Source organism: Lepisma saccharinum, chromosome 25 (assembly GCF_977018435.1).
Source record: "Lepisma saccharinum chromosome 25, izLepSacc3.1, whole genome shotgun sequence".
Lineage (NCBI taxonomy): Eukaryota > Metazoa > Arthropoda > Insecta > Zygentoma > Lepismatidae > Lepisma > Lepisma saccharinum.
Window position 1 is genome coordinate 41,447,442 of NC_139253.1, and position 23,524 is coordinate 41,470,965.

General features: G+C 39.6%; 1 protein-coding gene across 1 annotated transcript in view; it reads left to right on the forward strand.

Moving 5' to 3' along the window:
- The window catches only part of LOC145978752 (uncharacterized), a 56,009-nt gene that overhangs the window by 18,295 nt on the left and 14,190 nt on the right, over positions 1 to 23,524 (forward strand). The window contains exons 5-6 of the mRNA XM_083111562.1: positions 754 to 1,286; positions 13,195 to 13,358. Coding sequence (XP_082967688.1) covers positions 754 to 1,286; positions 13,195 to 13,358 — 697 coding nt within the window. The remainder of the gene's footprint in view (positions 1 to 753; positions 1,287 to 13,194; positions 13,359 to 23,524) is intronic.

Consider the following 23,524-nt stretch of genomic DNA (forward strand, 5'->3'; position numbering starts at 1 on the left):
CCTTCTCCCATTATCTCCCGTTATGCACGGCCTTGCTCCACAGATTCCCGAGGCAGAGTGTAGGTCTTAGCTAGTCTCGACAAATATCGAAAAATCTCGCTTCATTCGCGTCTCTGTTTTCAAACAATGGTTTCAATCTTGGTGCCATCCTTACATACAAAACAAGATAGCAACTAGTTAAAATATCGTATGATGATCCTAAGTGACAAAGTAGTGATGATCACAATGATAAATACTTAGGGTTTGCGACAAGAACCGTTAAACACTAATATTTTAAGAGATTGTGGAATGACTGGACTTATAGTATCTACCAAAAAGGTAATTAACAGTTTTAGCAAAAAAGTGTGGTCACTATCATTGTATATATATATACATGTAATGTTTTGAAATACATATCCAATAATAACAAAGGAAACGCCTGTGTTATATACAGGGTGAACAGAAACTATAGGAACAAACTTCAGGAAGTGATTCCTGATAGGTAAAGGAACAAAAAAGTTCTAATCAACATATGTCCGGAAACGCATATTTGCCAAGGTAGAGAAGAACGACATCAGATTGTGTGATTGGAGCTACGTGGAAGCACCATGGTCCGTTATTCATACCATAAACAAGCCGAGATGGTCTTCGCATAGGGTCAATCTGATGGAAACGGTCGAGAGACCGCTAGGATTTATCGAGCCACGTATCCAAACCACAAAACCTTTGCAGCCATTTATGAGCGTTTGTGTGAGCATGGGTCCTTTCATACAGGCGAACATGGAGAACGGCTGCGTTATGTTCTGGAGGAACAAGTGCTACACGATACTGAGAACAACCCCAGTACAAGCTCCAGTCAAGTGGCCCGCCAGTATGGTGTAAGCCAAGCGACGGTGTTGTGTATCCTGCATGAAAACCGATACTATCCCTATCACCTGCAATATGTGCAGGGATTATCACCAGCGGATTTTCCTCCAAGGGAACTGTTTTGTAGCTGGTTTTTGATACAAGCCACCACCATATTGGGGTGTCAGTCGCCAGTCCTCTTCACCGATGAAGCGATCTTTGGTAGAGATGGCATCGTCAATCTACACAATCGTCATCTGTGGGCTACAGCCAATCCTCGGGGCATGGTTGAATCGTCTCATCGGCAACGGTTCAGCATCAATCTTTGGGCAGAGATTATTGGTGACCACCTACTTGGGCCATTTGTTCTTCCACAACGCCATAACGGACAGACGTATCTGGATTTCCTGCAGAACACTTTGCCTCTTTTGCTTCAGAATGTGCCTTTGGCAATACGACAGGTAATGTGGCTGATGCATGATGGAGCGCCAGCCCACTTTCGCATTATTGTTCGTCAACACCTCAGCAAAATCTTCCCCAGAAGATGGATCGGACGAGAAGGCCCTTTGGCATGGCCCGCTCGATCACCGGACTTAAACCCCCTTGATATTTACTTGTGGGGGCATCTAAAAAGTGTTGTGTATGCTGAGCCAGTTCCTGATATGCAGACCCTTGAACAGCGTGTCCGTGTGGCCTGTGACGCTATTTGGGTTGGAATATTCGAACGAGTGAGGCAATCCATGATGTGATGTGTGGACACTTGCATTGCATCCCATGGAGGCCACTTTGAACACCTGTTGTAACATGGATGAAAGTCATGTCATGTAATGTGTACCGGTACTAATTGCTGTATTGCAGACTCACCGTCCATTTCCGGACATATGTTCATATGAACTTTTTTGTTCCTTTACCTATCAGGAATCACCTCCTGAAGTTTGTCCCTATTGTTTCTGTTCATCCTCTATACTTTCAACATGGTCACATTTAAAAAATGCAATTGCAGAAACTACACAACACCCACAGTTAAGTAGAAATAAACAAACAATGGATCAATATTACATGTGTCAAACTATGTCAAGAAAATTAAGAGTTTGTTTCAAATTCACTTTATGCTCAGGATAATCTGGACTGGACCTACACTTTAACTTGGAGTCCGAACCGCTGTGAAGTGTGTCTCCACCGGGTATCGAGCCTGGGACCACTTGATTACATGACGACGGCGTTACCATTACACAATCAGGGAAGCCCAAGAAGTGTAAGAATAATGAAATCGGTGACTTAATTTTGAGTTACCAAATGACAGAGTACTAAAGAAATAGAAACAAACTCAATCCGTATTGAGGCAGGAAATCTAGAAGCTACTGCTACATGAGAGATCCCGTGTTTGATTTCAAGGGTAAGTGAACTCAGGTGGAGATATATTCCGAAAAGATCTCTACATAAAGTAGCTCTGGGACTCACTCAGCCTCTAACCTATGAGTGCCTGGTGAGGCGGTGAAAGTATCCGAAGCATGATTCTCATCGCATCACCTCCGCTGTGGCCTATATCGAGAATGTGTGGAAGCCTACCTCTATACTTCATCTTTGTAGCACGGTGCAATTCGCACACTATCTTTCTTAATTTAGGATACAATACAGAGAGATTTTAAAATAATATTAGAAACAGAAGTATTTTTTGTGCTTCTTGTGTTTGTGCACGTTGATCACTTCACTTACAGTAGAATAGGGATTGCGAATTCCTTCCAGGAAATAGGATACAATATGATTGGTTCCTCAACATGCTTAAATAAATATGTCAACAGCAGCTGCTAAAATTCAACTCTCCTCGTGCATAGTTCATTCCATCTGCAAAACTAACTAAAATTTCTGTATGAACTCCTCTTTTACATAGGAATTCTCGATATTGTTTTCTCCTTTGAAATTTAAGACAAGGACAAGACCATCGTTTGAAACTCGACACAAGAAGTAGAACATACTGTTCGAGATTTGTCGAGACGAGGTTGTTTGCGAGTTTAAGTTCACTACACTACGCTAATCGAGACTGGACCTTCGGTTACTCCACCGGGATTTGAACCCTAGATACCTTGAGACGGCAGTGAAACTATCCCGCAATGAAGATGTTGTCTAGATGAGCTAAAGGCGGATATAGAAGTCTATAAAATCGAGATAGATCAACACCTACTCTCCCACGTCGACTAATAGTGTCTTCAGTTTTTTTCTCCAACATACCTACTATTAAAACACAGACACTCCAATTTTCAAATTAGCACATCCTGTCTGCACCTCAAAAGACCACACACGAAACGTCCTGGAAGTCAAGGCGCTGCCAAGTGAAAACTGAGTCCTCATAGCCAGAATTATAATTACAGACTTCCGTTTTATGAACTCTTGAGATTCTTAAGGTCCGAAATGTATGCGATATTTTCTAAGGGTTTATTATTCTTCTTCATGTGCTCTGATCGCCCCAGGAAACAAACATCTCAAGCCAGGCCCGTACCCAGGATATTTTTATGGAGGGGCCAGCACCATTGAACAGCCACGATAATTCTACGTTTAGTAAATGATAAGTATTAGCAATTATTATAACAATAGGGATGAGGAGACAGGTGAGCGGAGAAGGTTACATAATTTAGAACTACGTTCATAATTTGCATTCATGTCCAGATATTATTAGAATAATTAAATTAAGAAGACTTAGCTGGGCAGACCATGAGGCACGAATGGGAGAAGAAAGAAGAGTTTACAGGATTGTTGTTGGGAAACCTGATGGTAAGAGACCTGTAGGAAGGCCAAGACGAGGATGGAGGGATAATGTTGAGATGGACCTAAAGGAAATCGGTAGGGATGGAAAAGAGTATACAAGGTGCTCGGAAATTTCCCTTACAAACTCCTAGGGCTAGTAGAGGGGACTGAGTAGACAATATTTGGAATAGGAACCCATGCTACAACCATGACAATGTGTCGGATGTGCCTGTGTTGGTATGCAACCGGGTAGGCAGTACATGACGTCAGAAGATCACCTGATGACCTAAAGTATAATCATTTATTACAACCATGTCAAATGAGGTGTTACGTAAGATACAGAATTGAATGATGTGTGACTCAGTACACAATACAAACAAATTTATTTGGTAACAATGCCAAGGGAACAACAAAGAAACACACTATTCATTGATCACAATAACACTTTTATCGACAGTGGAACGTAACAATTTGTTTCTGTCTTATGCACTGGATGTGTCGCATTCGGCGCTGCTCAACTACAACAGTGGCTCGATATGACGACCACCAACGTCGTTGCACACATTATACCGTCGAATCATTTTCCGGTACACTCGCTCCATCACATCGGTGTCCCGTCAGTCTCTTGTGCAGCGACCAGAACTCGTGCCAGCAGTTCTTCCTCTGTCTCTATATGAGTCTCGTACGCCATACTCTTCATACGACCTCACAAGAAATAGTCCAATGGCGTTAAATCCGGCGATCGTGAGGGCCACGTGGTTGGATCATCTCGGCCTATCCACCTTTGCCCGAATCTTCGGTTAAGATGTCTCCGAACTTCACGTGTAAAGTGAGGCGGTGCGCCATCGTGCTGAAACCACAGTTCCTGACGGACGTTCAATGGCACAGCATTCAAGAACAGGGCCAATACTTCCTGTAGGAAGATCAAGTACGCGGCACCCGTTAGCCTGGCTGGGTACAGCGGCAGGGTAGACGTCACGTGCCATGAGATGATCTTCTGACATCATGTACTGGCTACCAGGTTGCATACCAGCACAGACATACCCGACACATTGTCATGGTTGTAGCACGAAAACGGTACGTTTCCCGACATGGGTTTCTATTCCAAATATTGTCTACTCAGTCCCCTCTACTAGCCCTAGGAGTTTGTAAGGAGAATTTCCGAACACCCTGTATAAATCTTGCTCAGGATAGGGACAGATGGAAGGCCTGTGTTGCTGCAGCCATGAACCTTCGGGTATAAGAAGGCTAGAGAGTTAGTTAGTTAGTTAGTTAATTATTATTACAATAAAGAATTCGAAATGTGCTTTACACCGCCGGGTGGGTTTGCCGAGGCTTTTCAGCGTGATTTTTAATTTTTTACGCTTATTTCGGGGAAACGTTATAATTTGTAGACTATTGGACCAATCTGCTTCAGGTAAGTTTTGTTTTGAAGCTAAGACACCAGGGCATGCAACTGTGTACAATTCGGAACGCCAAAGTGAAAAAGACGGGTTTGGGGTGGGCAGTGACCCCCAAATTTCCATGAAAAAAGAATAAAAATCTGGACTTTCACTTCTATGGGGAAAAAAGGACGCAAATTTTAGGCTTAGTATGGACCTTTCGTAATGAAATGAAAGTTGTTTCATGTTCCTAGCTGGCGCACAAAATGTAATATGAGCCAGCAAGTGTTAAAAGCTTCACGCTGACAATGCACAGCTCGAAAAACAAGGACTCGAACACGTGACCTGGGCGTGTTGAAAGGGGGAAAAGTACTCCAACCTTGACGAAGGCTTTTCCCATAAAGCCTGTTAGTGTTTCCACCACAATATAAAAGTATCAAAGTGCAAATACAACGGCGGACAAGACCATCATTTTGCCTGTCACCCTGAGGTGACACCGGAGATTTAACTGGTAAAAATGATTCAACAAGACATTTTCATCTGGTAGCCAATATCGCCGATTGGGTTCCAAAAGTTGGGGCAAGGACAATTTACTTTCTCTTAGTAGAACAGTTTGAGTTTTTGCTTTAGGTCCACATTTATTCACAGATATACTAATCGGGACTGGACATACAGTTTAAAGTGGTATCCGAACCACTATGTGCCTCCAACTGGTCTTGGTAAACAAGACTCAGCATTAAGAGGCCATAGCGCAGGGGCAACTGCCTCCTAATCGCCCCCACTGCTGGTAGTCTGGTAACTCTTTGTCTTTTAACATGAAACGTATTTTAAGTTCATCTCAGCATGGTTTTGTTTCTGGAAGATCTACGAATACTAATTTATCAATACTGTCCTCAGACCTTACTCAGTCTTTTGCCAATAGTAAACAAACAGATGTAATCTACTTAGACCTTTCCAAAGCTTTTGACAGTGTCAACCATTCAGTTCTGTTAACTAAACTGGCAAACTATGGGTGTGCTCCCTCCTTTGTACTGTTCCTCGTTTAAGAGTTTCTTGTCTCGGCGAACTTTCAGAGTAAAATTTAAGTCTAGTTTCTCCATCCCTGGAAATGTGTCAAGAGGTGTTCCTCAAGGGTCGCCCTTATGGCCCTTACTATTCAATATATTTTTGAATGATATTGAATATGTTATAAAACATACAAATATCTTGCATACGCCGACGACATTAAATTATATTTACAAATTGATAATAAAATTTCTCATGAGAAACTTCAGGATGATATTAACTCAGTTTATGATTGGGTTAATGCAAACCAATTGACCATAAATTCATTAAAATCATCTGTATCATTCTCTAGGAAAGAAAACTTCAAAATTTTTAATTATTTTATCAGTAATAATATCATCAAACATGTGAAATCCATTAAAGATCTGGGCATTATTTTGGACAGACGCTTAAAATTTGAAGAATATATTAATCACATCATAAATAAAGCAACAAAGCAATGTACCTATATTATAAAAAAATGGAGTTATTCAAACAACTTACAATTTCTAATTTTAATGTTTACAACTTTTGTCAGACCTATAGTGGAATACAATATTCTGATTTGGTATTACGCATGTAGTGCTAAGATGAAACAATCAATAGAAAAAATACAAAACAGATTTATCACATTTATATATTACAAATTCAAGCTATTCAAATACTATTATGAGTATGATAACCTCCTGAATCACCTAGAAATAGACAGACTTGATGTCAGAGCTGAAAAGCGAATTTTATCTTATATGGAAGTAATCTGGGAGGGAAAATATATAGTACCAAAACTCCTTCGTATGATATCGCTTAAGGTGAAATCATACAATTTGAGAGTAAATAGTGAATTATTATGTCTTGATAAGAACTACAAAAATAACAATTATGTTCTGTATCTCAAAAACAGCTATAATTCGAATACTGTGAGATAGATAGTGATAACGTCGTTACAACAATTTCAACTTCATATATAAGGATAATTATTTAAGAACTATTTTATAGTTCTATAGTTGAAATATAACAATTGTATATTTTTATGCATTTTTAAAATTCTAGTAGTTTTAGGTTATGTCTTGCTAAATATTTTCAAATTCTCTCTTGTCCAATACTGTGGTTTAGGATACCTTGAAATATGTAACCTTGTAACCATGTAACATGTAATACTGCGGTATTAAGGCTGAAAAGCTGTTCTCGGCAGTTTAAAAACACATTTAAATAAATTAAATAAATAAAATAAATCAATATTTATAAAGATAAAACTACCCAATAATGCAGAATACAGACTTCTGGAGCCTGCCTCTCTACAGAACAAACACATTCATTTACGCAAAGCCAAAATTGAAATTTTCACAAATTTGAAAAATCTTAGATGTTATTCTCGTGGCTTCTTATATGTTCACATTTCAATATTTCATGGTTTGAGGGGAGGGGCCATGGCCCCCGAAGGCCCCTTTCCTAGGGACGGGCCTGTCTCAAGCATCACACCCAAAGCTATTGGTTTAACAGCAAAAGCGTACTAGTTTGTTGGCGTACATCTTCGAATGACTCATTTCAGAAAGGAAAAGACAAGTATCAAAGGGGGCACAACGACCGACAGATGTTACCACAGCAATTATGGAGATGAACACTGTACTGAATTCATTGCAAATGCTCTGAACGTTAAAGTTCACTCCCAGCAACTTACCTTGAAGCAAATGATAGTCATAAGAGTAGGGAGTATCAACCTCCAGTTCACACCATTATCCCACTCAAGCGGCCTTTCATTATCCCCTATTTCTCATGTTGCAGATGGTTTGTCTATGTAAATCCTCAAGCTACCAATTACAATGATGCAAGTCCTTTTCCAGTAATTAAATCCATAATCATAACAGCTCATCAGCCAAGGAATGCTAGTAGCGGACTCTTGCGTAACATTATGGATGACTGGCATATGAAACGAAAATCAGATGAATTTATCAAAGGAGTTTCAGTGCTAAATTAATATTAACTAACTAACTCTCTAGCCTTCTTAAACCCGAAGATTCATCGCTGCAGACAACACAGACCTTTCATCTGTCCCTATCCTGAGCAAGATCTATATATTATTTTCCATTCCTACCGATTTCCTTTAGGTCCATCTCAATTTTATCCATCCATCTTCGTCTTGGCCTTCCTACTGGTCTCTTACCATCAGGTCTCCCAACAAGAATCCTGTAAACTCCTCTTTCCTCTCCCATTCGTGCCACATGGTCTGCCCACCTAAGTCTTCTTGATTTAATCATTCTAATAATATCTGGACATGAATATAAATTATGTACTTCTAAATTATGTGACCTTCTCCACTCACCTGTCTTCTCATCCCTCTTAGGTCCAAATATTTTCCTAAGAATCTTATTTTCCAATACTCTCAATTTATGTTCCTCTTTCAATGTAAGGGAACAAGTTTCGCATCCATATAATAATACAGGCAAAATTACTGTTTTGTATATTTTAACTTTTATTTTCTTAGATATTAAACGAGAAGACAAAAGTTTATGAAGAGAAAAGTGACATACATTCCCTGAATTAAGCCTGCTTTTTATTTCCTCTTTAATATCATTCTCATTTGTTAGTATTATTCCTAAGTACTTGAATTTGGAAACTGGTTCAAACGAGTTATCAATAATTGGATTTTGATTATTACATAACACTTGGTTTCGGCCTGTAAGCATATATTTAGTTTTCTCTTTGCTAACTTCCAAATCTATAGCTGTTTTGAAAAATATTTTAGCATTATTCTTAATTGTATTTATATCATCCCCTAATAAGTCTACATCATCTGCATATGCTAACAACTGAGTCACACCGTTTAATTTTAGTCCTTCGTTAGTTTCTTTTACCTTCCTTACAGCATATTCTAAGGCAAAATTAAAGAGCAATGGAGATAATGCATCTCCTTGTTTTAACCCATCATGAATTGTAAATTTGTCAGACACATTAATACCCACACGAATTTTACTGTCTGTTTCATTGGTGCATACTTTTATCATATTAACAAGCTTCTTAGGTATTCCAAACTCGACTAATATATTATATAATTTATCTCTTTTGACTGAATCATATGCTTTTTGGAAATCAATGAATAGCTGATGGATATTTTGATTATATTCCCACCTTTTCTCAAGTGTCTGTCTGATGTGAAAAATTTGATCTGTAGTTGATCTGTTACGTTTAAATCCACATTGATAATCACCTATAATTTCATTAGCATATGGGGTTAGTCTTGCTAAAAGAATGTTAGATAATATTTTATATGTTGTTGAGAGCAAAGAAATTCCAAGGTATTTTTTGCAGTTCATTTAATCACCTTTTTTAAACACAGAAACAATTATGGATTATTTCCACTGTTGAGGGATTTCTTCTTTATTCCATATTAAACTAATTAATTTATGAATTTGACATATTAACGAATTTCCACCATAGTCAATTAACTCTGCTGGTATTAAATCAATGCCAGCTGCTTTGTTATTCTTTAGCCTTTTAATAGCATCTTTAACTTCAGTCAAGTTAGGTTCTGGAACTAAAGGTTCTGCTGTGTGAACTTCACTTACTTCTGATTTATCTCCTACATGAACATTTAAGAGGTCATTAAAATAATTCTTCCATCTATTTAAAATATCGCTTGGATCAGCCAAAAAATCACCGTTTTTATCTTTTATCAAATTTACCTTATGTTGCCACCCCTTTCTAAATTCATTTACACCTTTATATAAATCTCTGATATTTTTGTTTTTGCTGTTTGTTTCAATTTCACTCATTTTGCTTTTCAAGTAATCTCTCTTTTTACTTCGAAACGTGCGGTTAACTTCTCGCTTTATCTATTATAATTGCTTTCATTTGTATCATCAGAGTTATTTAACCACCTAAGTCTAGCCTGATTTCTTATTTATATTAGATATTCGTTATCAAACCATGGCTTACTTTTTCTTGGTTTATGGTATCCTATAGTTTCTTTAGCTGCTGATTCTATTGCATTACGTATGTGCTCCCAATTCTTATTTACGTCTGTTTCATTTATGTTTTCATCACCATTTAAATCCTGCAAAACATCAAATCTATTTGACAGTTTAATTTGGTAATCTTTCTTAATTCTTTCATCAGCAAATTTACCTGTATTAAATTTTATAACTTTTAGATTTTGTTGCTTATGATTTATCACTGCGAGTCTGTCTCTTAATTTAGCACAGTCAGCACCTCTATGTGAACGAACATCAATTATACTAGTATGCCTTCTCTTATATATGAGAATATGATCTATCTGGTTATGAGTTTTACCATATGGACAAGACCAGGTATATTTATGGATATCTTTATGTTTAAAAATGGTACTTTTCACAATTAAATTCTTTGAGGTTCCAAAAGTAATTAATCTTATACCATTATCATTACTTAATTCATGAAGACTTTCTTTACCAATCGTGGGTTTAAATGTCTCTTCCTTACCAATCTGTGCATTACAGTCACCTAACAGAATTTTCATATGATACTGGGAAAATTTATCAAAGACCTGTTTTAACTCTTTATAAAAAACATCTTTAGTATTATCATCTTTATCTTCCGTTGGTGCATGTATGTTTATTAAAATAATTCTACACCACCTACCCTTGCAACGTCCCACCACACTCTAAACACTTCAATTAGGAGGACGGCAAAAGTCTACCCATAAATGCTAACTTCTTACCAGTCGTTGAACACAGATTCTAGATATCTCAAGGCTTGCTGGGTAAAACGTGAACAACAGCTTTATATATATATATATGTTTATTATAAACTTATCGTAAGAAAGTCTGTTAGCACACTAGTCTTTAACCTTATCACTTAAGTGCATTTACATTTACCACACACGTGCATTCACCACTTCTGGATTCAAAAGGGGGGAAGGGACCATTCAATTTATTCCTCGCAGTGAGGCGCCAGGGGGAGTATAAGGACCTAATTTTATTTAGGGCGCTGCTGACGTCACGGACTCCCCTGTAAGAGAAAGTAGTATGTGCGCGGTGCCCCCAACCACAGCTAGGAACTGGCCGTAGCCAGCCGGCACCTCCGACAAGCGGGCGCTGGGTAAAGGATTTAAGGATGCCGCGACACCCCCGGCGTTAGCTAGGAATCGGCAAGCCGACCGGTGTCTCCTGTACAAGGGCGGCAGGTTAGGAAGGAGGTCTAGGTGCTCCTAGACAAGCCAGGCAGGTAGAACCTGGCACCTAGACTGGGTAGTTAGGTTGCTGCTAGGCTCTTCTTCTTCTTTCTTCCTCCTTCCTTCCTTCCTTCCTTCTGGGATGGCTGCTAGGCTTCTGGCTGGATGGCCGGTTTTTCCCAAGATGTTTGCCAGTTGACATCCGGGAGCCAACTGAGCTCCGGCCTCGCTGCGCTGGGTTTTATACTCGCGGTGGCGCATGGGTGGTGAAAATTTTAACTACAAGTACGCGTTGCTAACTCATTTTTTTACATATTGCAAACTTCGTACTGAGGAATATCAAGGTTTTGACATTGAGAAATCACTAGTGGGAAAATCACTAGATGCACGTGACAATATAAACTAAAACTGTGTGCATTCAGACAATACAATTAATAATGAGCCTCGCAGGACTCTGCTATTGTAAACAACACGTTGAACAATGTAAATGACAATAATTGATAACATTAAAAAGAATATAGCGACCACGCAGGATCTAATAATGAGTAAAACTAGTAAACGTAGAGGTGGAACCGTTAAACGTTTACAGAAAACATTTAAACTAAAAGCGTACGCCTCGCAGGGACATTCCGCTTAACTCTTTCATCCGATTAAAAAGAATATAGCGACCACGCAGGGTCTAATAATGAGTGAATGGCGACCAAGCAGGGTCGTTACATATGCCCCTTCCTCGGGCGAAAATTTTGAAGAAATTTAAATCTTAAAATTTATGAAAAATTTTCATGAAACATTGATTTAAAATTCAATAGAAAAAATGACAGTAATAAGAATCTGTTTCTCCTACACATTAGTCACTAGGTCATCTTCTTCCTCTACCACTTCTCTTCTTCGCTCCGATGAACACCTGTAGAGGCGAAGGTTGTCGAAGTTGACTCGGTCGACAGGTTGCCTGGTCCTGGGGTGAACTAACATTGCTGTGTTGTTCCGAAGATCAGTGGCTAAATAAGGTCCAATATACACTTCGAAGAGCTTAGCAATTGTTTTATTCTTCCTCGAACTAAGCTTATGATTTCGAACAAGAACCAAGTCGTCTTCGTGCAGCTCGAGCGCATGGCCTTTAGTCTTAAATTTTCGTTTGATATTTCTCGAGCGCTCCTTGGACTTGGCTAGAAACAGCTTTTGATTCCAGTTGGAGATTTGCGGGTCTACTTCGTTGATAGGCCAGTTGAAATGATCAAGGACTTCGTTAGGAACGGGTCTGTTGAAGAATAATTCTGAAGGAGCATAGCCGGTGGCTTCAGATACCGAATTATTGAGTAGCCAACAGATTTCAGTTAAAAATTTAGACCAACTTTGATGTTCACGATGACAGAACAATCTGAGTAACCTTACAATTTCTTGATTCATCCTTTCGATTGTATTACTGCTTGGGTGGTAGGCGGTCGTGAAGAAATATCTTATGCCTTTCTGGTCAAGGTAGTCCTTCCATAGTCCTGAAGTAAACTGGGTACCCCTGTCTGACAAGATGGCCTTAACTTTGGGAAAGTGGGAAAAGTATCCTCTCTCCATTATATTTATTATTTCTCTTGCAGTCCCTCGCCGTAAGGGATAAACTGAGACAAACTTTGTACCAACGTCTACCAGGGACAAGATGTATTGGTATCCCTGAGATGAAGGTAACTTTCCAATTAAATCTATGGACAGCAGCTGGTGAGGATCCTTCTGATTTATGTGCAGCTTGTCCTTAAGGATTCCTAGTTTATCCATCTTAGTCTTAGCACACGTGAGGCAATCTCTAACATGCTTAACTACATCTGCCTTCAATTTTGGCCAAAAATAACGAGTCTTAATTCGGTTTAAGGTTTTGGCTAGGCCGAAATGTCCCTGCTCGTCGTGATTTTCTTTCTTAACTTTCTCCTTGAACTTTTCTGGAACACACAACTTCCACGTTACTTCATCTCCAGAACTCTTCCTAAACAAAAGATTACCATACCTTTGGTACAACTTCTTAACTTTTGTTTCTGCAGGCGAATCTTGCTTTTCCTTTTGTTCTAGGATTTTGATGACAGGCCGGCAAAAGTCATCAGCTTCTTGAGCTACTATCCAACTTTCCACCTCCTCTATTTCATCTCGCTCCTGCCAGATGTAGTTCACATGGAAATTTCTGGTTTCTGGTTCCACATCTTCATCTTCCGCTGGATATCTGCTAAGCACGTCAGGTACTAAGTTTTCTTTTCCTTGGATGTAATTAATCTCGAAAGAGTAGGACTGCAATCTGAGGGACCATCTAGTAAGACGGCAATTCCAGTTCTTAGAGTTTTGTAGCCATACTAATCCACGGTGGTCAGTATAAATCTTGAAATGTCTACCCTTCAAATAAATTTCAAACTTATTCACTCCAAATAAAATGGCCAAACATTCAAGCTCATGAATTGAATAATGCTTTTCATTGTTCTTTAATTTTCGACTAGCATACTGAACAACAGCTTTATCTTCTCCTTGCTCTTGAAATAGGATGCACCCTAAACCTTTAGTTGAGGCATCGCTCTGAATACAGAACTCTTTATCTAGATCCGGCTGCACTAACGCTGGAGTACTTACCAATTCTTCTTTTAACTGAGAAAAAGCTTCTTCTTGAGCTGGACTCCAATTCCATTTGGTAGCTTTGGAAAGCAGCTGCACCAGAGGTTCTGTCTTCACAGAGAAGTTCTTTATGAATTTTCTTCTCCAGTTTGCTAGTCCTAAAAACTTTCTAACGTCCTTTTTACTAGTAGGGCGAGGGAACCTTAGAATGGCTTCATTCTTCTTTGGATCTACCTTGATCTGATCACCAGAGATTAAATGTCCGAGATACACTAGTTCTCCTTTCACAAAATTACATTTTCTTAATTTCACCTTGAGACCGACTTCTTCCAGTCTGCGAAGAACTTCTTCTATGTGTGTTAAATGATTTGGAAAATCCGAATCAAAAATAAGGAGATCATCAATATACACCGTTAAATAACTTTCAGTCTCAGGTCCAAACACACGGTGCATAACAGATACAAAAGTAGAAACTGCATTCGATAAGCCATAGGGCATCTTTAGGAATTCATATTGACGACCTTTGTAGGAAAAGGCTGTATATTTTCTACATTCTGCTCTTAGGGGAATCTGCAAGTAACCTGAGGCCAGATCCAAACTAGTGAAGTATCGTGATCCTCGGAATCGTTGTAAAGATTCGTCAATTGGTGGAACGGAGCTCTTAGGGACCACCATGATGGCATTGAGTTGACGAAAATCCAGACAAGGCCGTACACTTCCGTCAGGCTTGTCGACCACTAATAATGGGTTCAGATACGGAGACACAGATGGTTGGATGATATTCCAAGCTTTCCAAAGATCTAATTCCTTTTCCAAAGCTTTCCTTTTGGAAAGCGGTACAGGGTATGGGTGGCGGTAAACTGGTTCAGAACTTTTCAGTACGATCTCGCATTCAGCACTTTCCATGGTTCCTGGTTTCTCAGAGAATACCTCTAGATACTGCAGCAGCACACTGAATAACTCCTGTTTCTGGGAATCGAGCAAAATATTTATCGTTTGGACCTTCTCTCTGAGGTCAGTGGGTTTATACATCCAATCCACTTCTTCATCTTGAATTCTTTGGATATACCGCACTATATCAATATTTAAGGGATTCCCCTCTCTCTGCTCAGAAGTTTTCCCGAACGACAGCGTTACCATATTTTTCCTGAAGTTGATTTCAGCCTCGTGCTGTTTCAAGAAAGGCATTCCTAACAGAAGATCAGTTCCAAATCCTTTTAAGATGAAAACCTCAGTACTGAAATTTAAACCACCAATTTCTAATTCCACACGCCTGCTTCCACATACACGCTTCTTATGACTTCCAGAGAAATCTATCAATCGCACCTCTGGAACTTTCTGGATCTGTATGCCAGGTATCTTATCTACTAACTTAGTCCAGATTGAATAATTAAGGATCGAGCATTCACTGCCAGTATCAATCACACAGGTTACTGTAAAGTCCATTAATTTAGCTTGCACAACTGGAGATCTGTATCTAATTTTAGATTCCCTTGCAGACTTCAATTCCTTTTGTAAATTGGTTTCTTCAGTTTCTGTTAGCTGGAAATTTACTAGTAACTCTTGGACATCTTTATCTATTAATTTGGGCCGCTCCATCGAAGTCCCTTGCCTAAACAGGAACGTAGCATTTAGACAAGGTCCTAGTTTGTCTGGCTAGACTGGGACCTTTGATTTTGATGAAACTCTCGCGCGGTTTCTACGGCCTGCTCCTGCTCCGATGTAATGTTTTGTCTAGGAGAGGGAGGTCCGCGAATCACATTCTGCTCACCCGTAAATCGTCGTCTCGGAGGACTAGGGCTACTTCTACCCTCACGGATCCTTCTTGGGTCAGGAGATCTACGTCTTTGGTTTTGGTAAGGTCGGAAAGAGTTTCTTCTAAAATCACGCCTGCCTCCTCTTTCATTAGTGAAACGTTGAGTGCGCTGATAATTACCTTCTGACCTCGTTTCTATGTTCCGGATTTTATAGTTCCTTGAGGGATTCTGTTCTTTTCCCTTCGGTTCATCTTTGTTCCTCCATGCATCTGGCTCATCATAGATTTCAAAATCCTTCAGGAAATGAGTTAGGTCATCTACCGTTCTGGGCGCATGTGCTAAACAAAGGTTTCGCATTCTATAAGGAAGTTGTCCGATGATCAAATTAAGTACTTCTCCCTCATTAAAGTTATCACTCAGGTTTCTATAGGCCGCATAAACGCTCCAGGCAAAGCTCTCCATACTTTCGTGGACAAGTCTGGAATATCTCCTGTTTCTCACAGCTGTTAGCTGCCGTTGTCTAGCCTTCTCAGAAGCGAATTCTTCTTTGAACCTGGCGCAAAAGTCAGCATAATTCACGAAACTATCAATATTTCCTGCAAGCCAGTGTTCAGCTTTATCAGTGAAGACTCTAGGAAGCAACTCTAGCCTATAATGCTCGGGTACCTGCATAAGTTCAAAGCTGACGTTGAGCTCCCGAAGATATTTTTCAGCTGACTGAGCCTCAATGTCGCCTTTAAATTTAGGAATGTGGGCGATATCCGCCATTCTAGGCATCTTAAAATCTGGCCTTCTTCTAGGTGGCGAGCCATCTGAAGTATCATCGTATCGAGGCGTCTTTCTTCCGTCAGCCTTCATTCTGTTGGCAGCGAATAGAGGTTTCTCAGCTAACCTGGGCGGCTCATAAGGAGTAGCATCCGGATTCAGATCTCTATCCGGAGTAAAAGGGCTGGAATGAACATCTGGAGTTGGTTCTGGCTGAACATTCAATCTTTGGAACTGAACCTGAAGTTCGCTTACCCTCTGAACAAATGTTCCTGTCTGATCTTCCATTTCTCTTCGCAGAGATACTTCAAGCTTCCTTGTCTCTACCCTAAGAGAATTCACCTTCTCTTCAGCTGCCTGCTCTACGTCCTTCCGCAGAGTTGCGGTCATTGACTCCATCACTTCCTTCTGTTCCTGCACGACTTTCTCTATGGATTCGGTCTTCTCTCCCAAATTTTGGACAGCTTTCTCAATGGACTCCACTGTAATCTCTACTTGTCCGCGCCACTGAGATAATGGTTCCAGTTTTTCCTGAAGTACCCCTTTTAATCTTTCCTCAACCTTTACTATATCTTGCTGAGAAGTAATTTGAATACTTTCTACTCCGGCCTTAAGACCTTCTATGTCAGTCCTCTGCTGGGCAAAGAGGGCCTGCAGTTCATTCCTACGCTTCTCTTCTTCTTCCTCTTTTTCTCTTTGTCTTTTGGCTTCTTCTTCCTCTTTTTCTCTTTGTCTTTTGGCTTCTTCTTCCTCTTTTTCTCTTCGTCTTTTGGCTTCTTCTTCCTCTTTTTCTCTTTGTCTTTTGGCTTCTTCTTCCTCTTTTTCCCTTCGTCTTTTGGCTTCTTCTTCCTCTTTTTCTCTTTGTCTTTTGGCTTCTTCTTCCTCTTTTTCTTTCTTTCTTATTTCCTCTAGGCTCTCAATTAAAGCTCGGAGAGTTTCAAATTCTCTTTCCCTTTTCTCTTCAATTTCTCTTCTTTCTAGCTCTCTTTTCTCTTCAATCTCTCGTTTCTCTAGCTCTCTTTTCTCTTGAATCTCTCGTTTCTCTAGCTCCCTTTTCTCTTCAATCTCTCGTTTCTCTAGCTCCCTTTTCTCTTCATGAAACTCTATTAGGGATCTAAGTTCTATCAGTTCCTTTTTTCTCAGCTTTTCAGCCTGAACTGCCTCTCTTTTGCGCACTTTCTCTTCTTCCTGTTTCTCTTTCTTCCTGCGCTCTTCATCTTCAAGCCTCTCTTTCTTTCTATCTTCCCTATCTTTCATTAACCATTCCAATAACCCATGGTCTGATGGGGGGTTGGTCAGCGGACTTGGTTCTTGTATTGCGGTCTCCGCTACCTGGGTCTGCGGAACAGATTCACACGTCTGGCATTTAACTCCTACAGCGGGGAAGGTAGCCACATCTTTTCCATCACAGCTCCAGTGAATTTGGCGCTGGCACTGGCAACACTGGAAATACGCTGCCTCTTCTCCCAGTTCTTCACAGCAACCAAATCCAGACTCTGAATCCAAGGTCTTCCTCCCTCTACTTCTCAGGTTCATTCCAGTAAATTCTTGGTCCATGTTTAAACAGTCCACACTTTCACTTTCACTGGACAGTCCTTTTAATGCACGGTTCGGTTGACTTCACTTAATTGCACTGTTATGTCGGGCCCCACGTTATGGCGCCAAAAACTTTTGCAACGTCCCACCACACTCTAAACACTTCAATTAGGAGGACGGCAAAAGTCTACCCATAAATGCTAACTTCTTACCAGTCGTTGAACACAGATTCTAGATATCTCAAGGCTTGCTGGGTAAAACGTGAACAACAGCTTTATATATATATATATGTTTATTATAAACTTATCGTAAGAAAGTCTGTTAGCACACTAGTCTTTAACCTTATCACTTAAGTGCATTTACATTTACCACACACGTGCATTCACCACTTCTGGATTCAAAAGGGGGGAAGGGACCATTCAATTTATTCCTCGCAGTGAGGCGCCAGGGGGAGTATAAGGACCTAATTTTATTTAGGGCGCTGCTGACGTCACGGACTCCCCTGTAAGAGAAAGTAGTATGTGCGCGGTGCCCCCAACCACAGCTAGGAACTGGCCGTAGCCAGCCGGCACCTCCGACAAGCGGGCGCTGGGTAAAGGATTTAAGGATGCCGCGACACCCCCGGCGTTAGCTAGGAATCGGCAAGCCGACCGGTGTCTCCTGTACAAGGGCGGCAGGTTAGGAAGGAGGTCTAGGTGCTCCTAGACAAGCCAGGCAGGTAGAACCTGGCACCTAGACTGGGTAGTTAGGTTGCTGCTAGGCTCTTCTTCTTCTTTCTTCCTCCTTCCTTCCTTCCTTCCTTCTGGGATGGCTGCTAGGCTTCTGGCTGGATGGCCGGTTTTTCCCAAGATGTTTGCCAGTTGACATCCGGGAGCCAACTGAGCTCCGGCCTCGCTGCGCTGGGTTTTATACTCGCGGTGGCGCATGGGTGGTGAAAATTTTAACTACAAGTACGCGTTGCTAACTCATTTTTTTACATATTGCAAACTTCGTACTGAGGAATATCAAGGTTTTGACATTGAGAAATCACTAGTGGGAAAATCACTAGATGCACGTGACAATATAAACTAAAACTGTGTGCATTCAGACAATACAATTAATAATGAGCCTCGCAGGACTCTGCTATTGTAAACAACACGTTGAACAATGTAAATGACAATAATTGATAACATTAAAAAGAATATAGCGACCACGCAGGATCTAATAATGAGTAAAACTAGTAAACGTAGAGGTGGAACCGTTAAACGTTTACAGAAAACATTTAAACTAAAAGCGTACGCCTCGCAGGGACATTCCGCTTAACTCTTTCATCCGATTAAAAAGAATATAGCGACCACGCAGGGTCTAATAATGAGTGAATGGCGACCAAGCAGGGTCGTTACACCCTGTAAAACTGCATATGATATCCTATCATTAATAAATTCCACTGTTATAAGAGCAGAGATAATTCTATTATTTATGAAGAAGCCTGTTCCAAAATTATGATTTTCAGTACCACCATATAAAAGAGTATAATTTTTAGTTTTACAATTCCCTTCTCCTGGCCACCTAACTTCCTGGACAGCTACTACATCTAATTTATACTTAACTATCTCATTAACTGTACACTGAAATGCCGCAGGCCGGTAAAGGCTCAGAACATTCCAGGTGCCTAATGTAAATCTTATCCTTAGTCCAGGGACCTCCAAAAGTAGTTCCCACCCTGAGATTCAGATGGGGGACTATTTTACCTCCGGAATATTTTACCTTGGGAACATCCATGGCCTCATATTGCTGTTTCTTGACATGTCTTTTTACAGTGCAGAGTTGTCATCTCTACGCCTAACCCTGTTGGTCAGCGGATCCCTCGGATCTAGCTGGGAGGATCACATAGTAGTCCACCAACCGTACCCCATTTCTGCCAAATGTGGGACGCTCATAGAGCCATGACAGGACAGCTCTGTAAATCCCAACAGAGCAAAATCTTGATTATTACAATGCCTTTTTACAAGTTTTTATGTAGTTACACAGAAACAAATTATCAAAAATGGTAAGATATATGCTTATAATCCTCCTGGGTATCTTGAGTATTATTGCACACTGGGTCTTGCATGTCTCCAAACAAAATCCTGTATCTATTTCCGATTTAAAGTGGTTAACAAGAATTGCAACTACAAAAGTTAAATCTACTAATACAAAGTGCCGATAAAACTTTGAGTTTCACTATTTTGTAAAAGGCAGGCCCAAAAGTAGTTTCCTGTCATATTAAATGAGTATTTTACAAATTATGAAAGTCCTCCCTCCACTTATACCAAGGGGTTCAAACGTAACACATCTAACAGCAGCTCTGAACTGTATTTCTCTGGTTTCTAAGAAATACAATTTTTCCATTGAGCGTTTAAAAATATTTTTTTTGGAACTAAAATCTCAAACTTAGGAAGTAGCATGGATCCGGGCTCATAAGAAAAATTACGTATGAAATAAGTAATTTCCTATCCAATAACTGAATGGATATATTGCTTCGTTTTGTGAAATGTTCGAACCAAAGTGTTTATATTTGAAATTATACATATTGTGTCAGTAGTGCAAAATATTTTTAAAAAAACGTTAAGAACGTGATAGAATTAATAGGTGGGATTGTCGGAAGGAGGCCACACATTCACATTCTCGGCAATTTGCGGAGGTGCTGTGATCAGTACCACGCTCCGGCCGACTTTACCCCCCCCCCCCCACGGTTGCTCCCAGGTAACCATTTATTAGAGGATGGGTGAACCCCCACAGCCGCACCAGGCAGGGAATGCGCGCGCGCGCACACACACACACACACACACACACACACACACACACACACACAGACCATTACATCTTTACATTTTATGTACACAACGATATTGAGTTCTACTACTACGGCCCTTCCCTTTGCGCAATATGGTTGGTGTGACTGTGTGTTTACATTATGTGCAACGATAAGCTTGGTTGGCCCACGTTGCCTAGCACACGACGCACAGACTCCGTCCCCTCGAAAGACCAAGACCGGGCGTCGCTGCCTACCAATTATCTTTCTGTTATAATATATGCCACGACTAATTCTCAGTTCCTGCGGGTCATAAGAGTCCGCATCTGAAGGTTCGGGTAAGGGTCTGATTTTGAATAATAATATAATAAAATTAATAATTTATGCTTACTTATCTAAGAACTCTAAAATAAGGTAACCATCCTTACGCCTAAATTTCCGCCGTGATCACACCCGCATCCCACTGACCAGTGAGGATACACATGCGAGTCGCGAGCGAAATCAGCATAATCAAAACTGACGTCTTATGGATTGATAAAGACTCCGCCTCACTGACCAGTGACGGCGGGACACCTCATCAAACCAAAAGGAGGCCAGTTAAATTGAACTTATAAACTAAATTTACTCTGAAGGAAATACCCATTAGCGATTACAAATTTATTTACATCTCAAATTTCCAATAAACTTTCCAAAATTAACATGAGAGAAGGTTCTCCGTCTAAACCTTGATCAACTTATTCACAAATCCCAACATAGTTAAGTTAAAAGAAGAAAAATATACAAACTTCTGATCAAAAGGAAAACTACAACAATGTCAAGATAAAATTTAGATCATAACGACTTCCATAATATAGTCAAAACTTTCTATTGAGTAAACATAAAAAACAGAGAGCACTCTCTCATATAACATGTCCATATCCCATCATAGAACTAACACAGCTGTAGCTTGGTTTCAATTAACGGTGACTAATTATTAACTAAAGTTCGACAAAATTACTATTAACCAAAACCAAAGAAAAATTTGCATAACATCTTTCCGTAAATTTCTATTCGTGCTTGTCATATTTTCACATCTGCATTATGTTCTCTAGAACTCATGAGGTAAACTACCATCTTCAGGGTCAACCCCCAAAAATATTCATAACAAAATATAAGGGGAGCCTTTCTCTACCCAATATCAAAGTCATATCTCGGCCACAAATTACAAATGTCCACGTGGAATTCCTTAACATAATAGGGGACTCTATGTCTACCCTTTTTGGCTACTCACATTGCAAAAACCAAACCATAGACTTTTACATTAAATGAATTTCTAGAAAAACGTATACTCGACCGGTCACCTATTATAACTGCTTCAAAATTACATCTAATATAAACCTAAATAAGAGAAACCATAAACCTTCCTCAACGTTCCGGATACTCAGACTTTAAAACGGACAAGTAAACTATATAAGCTATCAGATTTAAAAGACACCCTCTGACCAGAGGTATGCTCTCGGATTAAAGTAAATAAGCTTTTAATTAATTGAACCTCCTGACCAGGAGAATTCAAAATGATTTAGAATAAAAATTAACTTGACGAGAAGGATGTATATCTTTGATGAGCCTAATTTATTTAATTTGAATTTACATCGGAGCCACACTGACCAGTGCCAACTTCGACAGAATTTAAAATTTATGAATAATTTCAAAATTTAAAATATTAAGGTTAAATATTTATATATGAATCAAATTATTTATAAGCCTGCAAAAATCCCCTTTAAGGATCATGCTGACCAGCACAAATCCCGAAAGGTGGCTTACGGAAAACCTCGGACCTTGTGGAAGGGAGAGCTGACCAGCCACTCCCCACACAACGCCCGTATTCTCCCAGCCCTGGACCTCGACAAGCGATTTAATCACCTAAATATTCCGGAATATACTGATCAACTGATTATTTTGCCAGCGAAACGGCTGGTATATATACTCGCTGGATTGCGCAATTCTATTCCCTGAACAAAAGATTTAGACATAAGTAAAGTTATTTTTAGCTTTCAACAATTACCCCTTCGAAAAAGGCATATCGAGAAACACAATGCAGCAAAATTTACTTACAGAACCGCGCAGCGCCGAACGAAAAATAACTCATTGTTGATAAGAAAGTAAAGAAAAAGAATGCAAGCTTCAACTTGCTTTGCGTTCTTTTCGCTTGGCTGAAACTGCGTTACAAATTTTAACAAGCATAAAATATACATTCAAAAAGATTCGACTACAAAAGAATTTATACGAGGGCTATCGAAAAGTAATTTGAATAATAAAGAAATTTACCAAAATTTATCAATCGTTCCATATGTAATACATGAATATTTTTAAAAAATTATAAATACGTCTAGGATATATGCTTTAGAGTCGCCGTTACTCCAAACTCTAAAGACACTTTTATAACTATGCAGAAAGAATGTACGCCATTAAAACATTGATAAAAGATAACCGTCGCTAACATCAGATATTGAAGTTTTTGGAATCTTATAATTATTATGAGTGTTACTTAACATTCCATACGACTACATTTAGTATGGTTCGTTACGTGAAGCACTCTTAAAGTATTCTGAACAATACATATTTATATTTCTGACGATTTTGTTAGGTAGTTGCAGAAATATTGAAAGAAAAACTGATTGAGAGAGCAAGATACAGATTAATTCCAAAGAAAGATTGATTGATTTATTTGCTTTACTTCACTTCGTTTTTTGTGCCACTTTTGGCTAATTTGCAGAGATGGGGATGAGTGATGATATGATGAAATTGATTAATATACACTGACAAACATCCATGCCCAGGCCAGGATTCGAACTCGGGATTCCTGGCTCCAACGAAATAAATGGTACAAATCGAAAGAGAACAAAGTTAGGAGTTCACCTTCTATCATAATCTATCAAGGAGAATATGCCATTACAGTCCATTTGTTTCAGACTCCATAAATCTCTTCCTC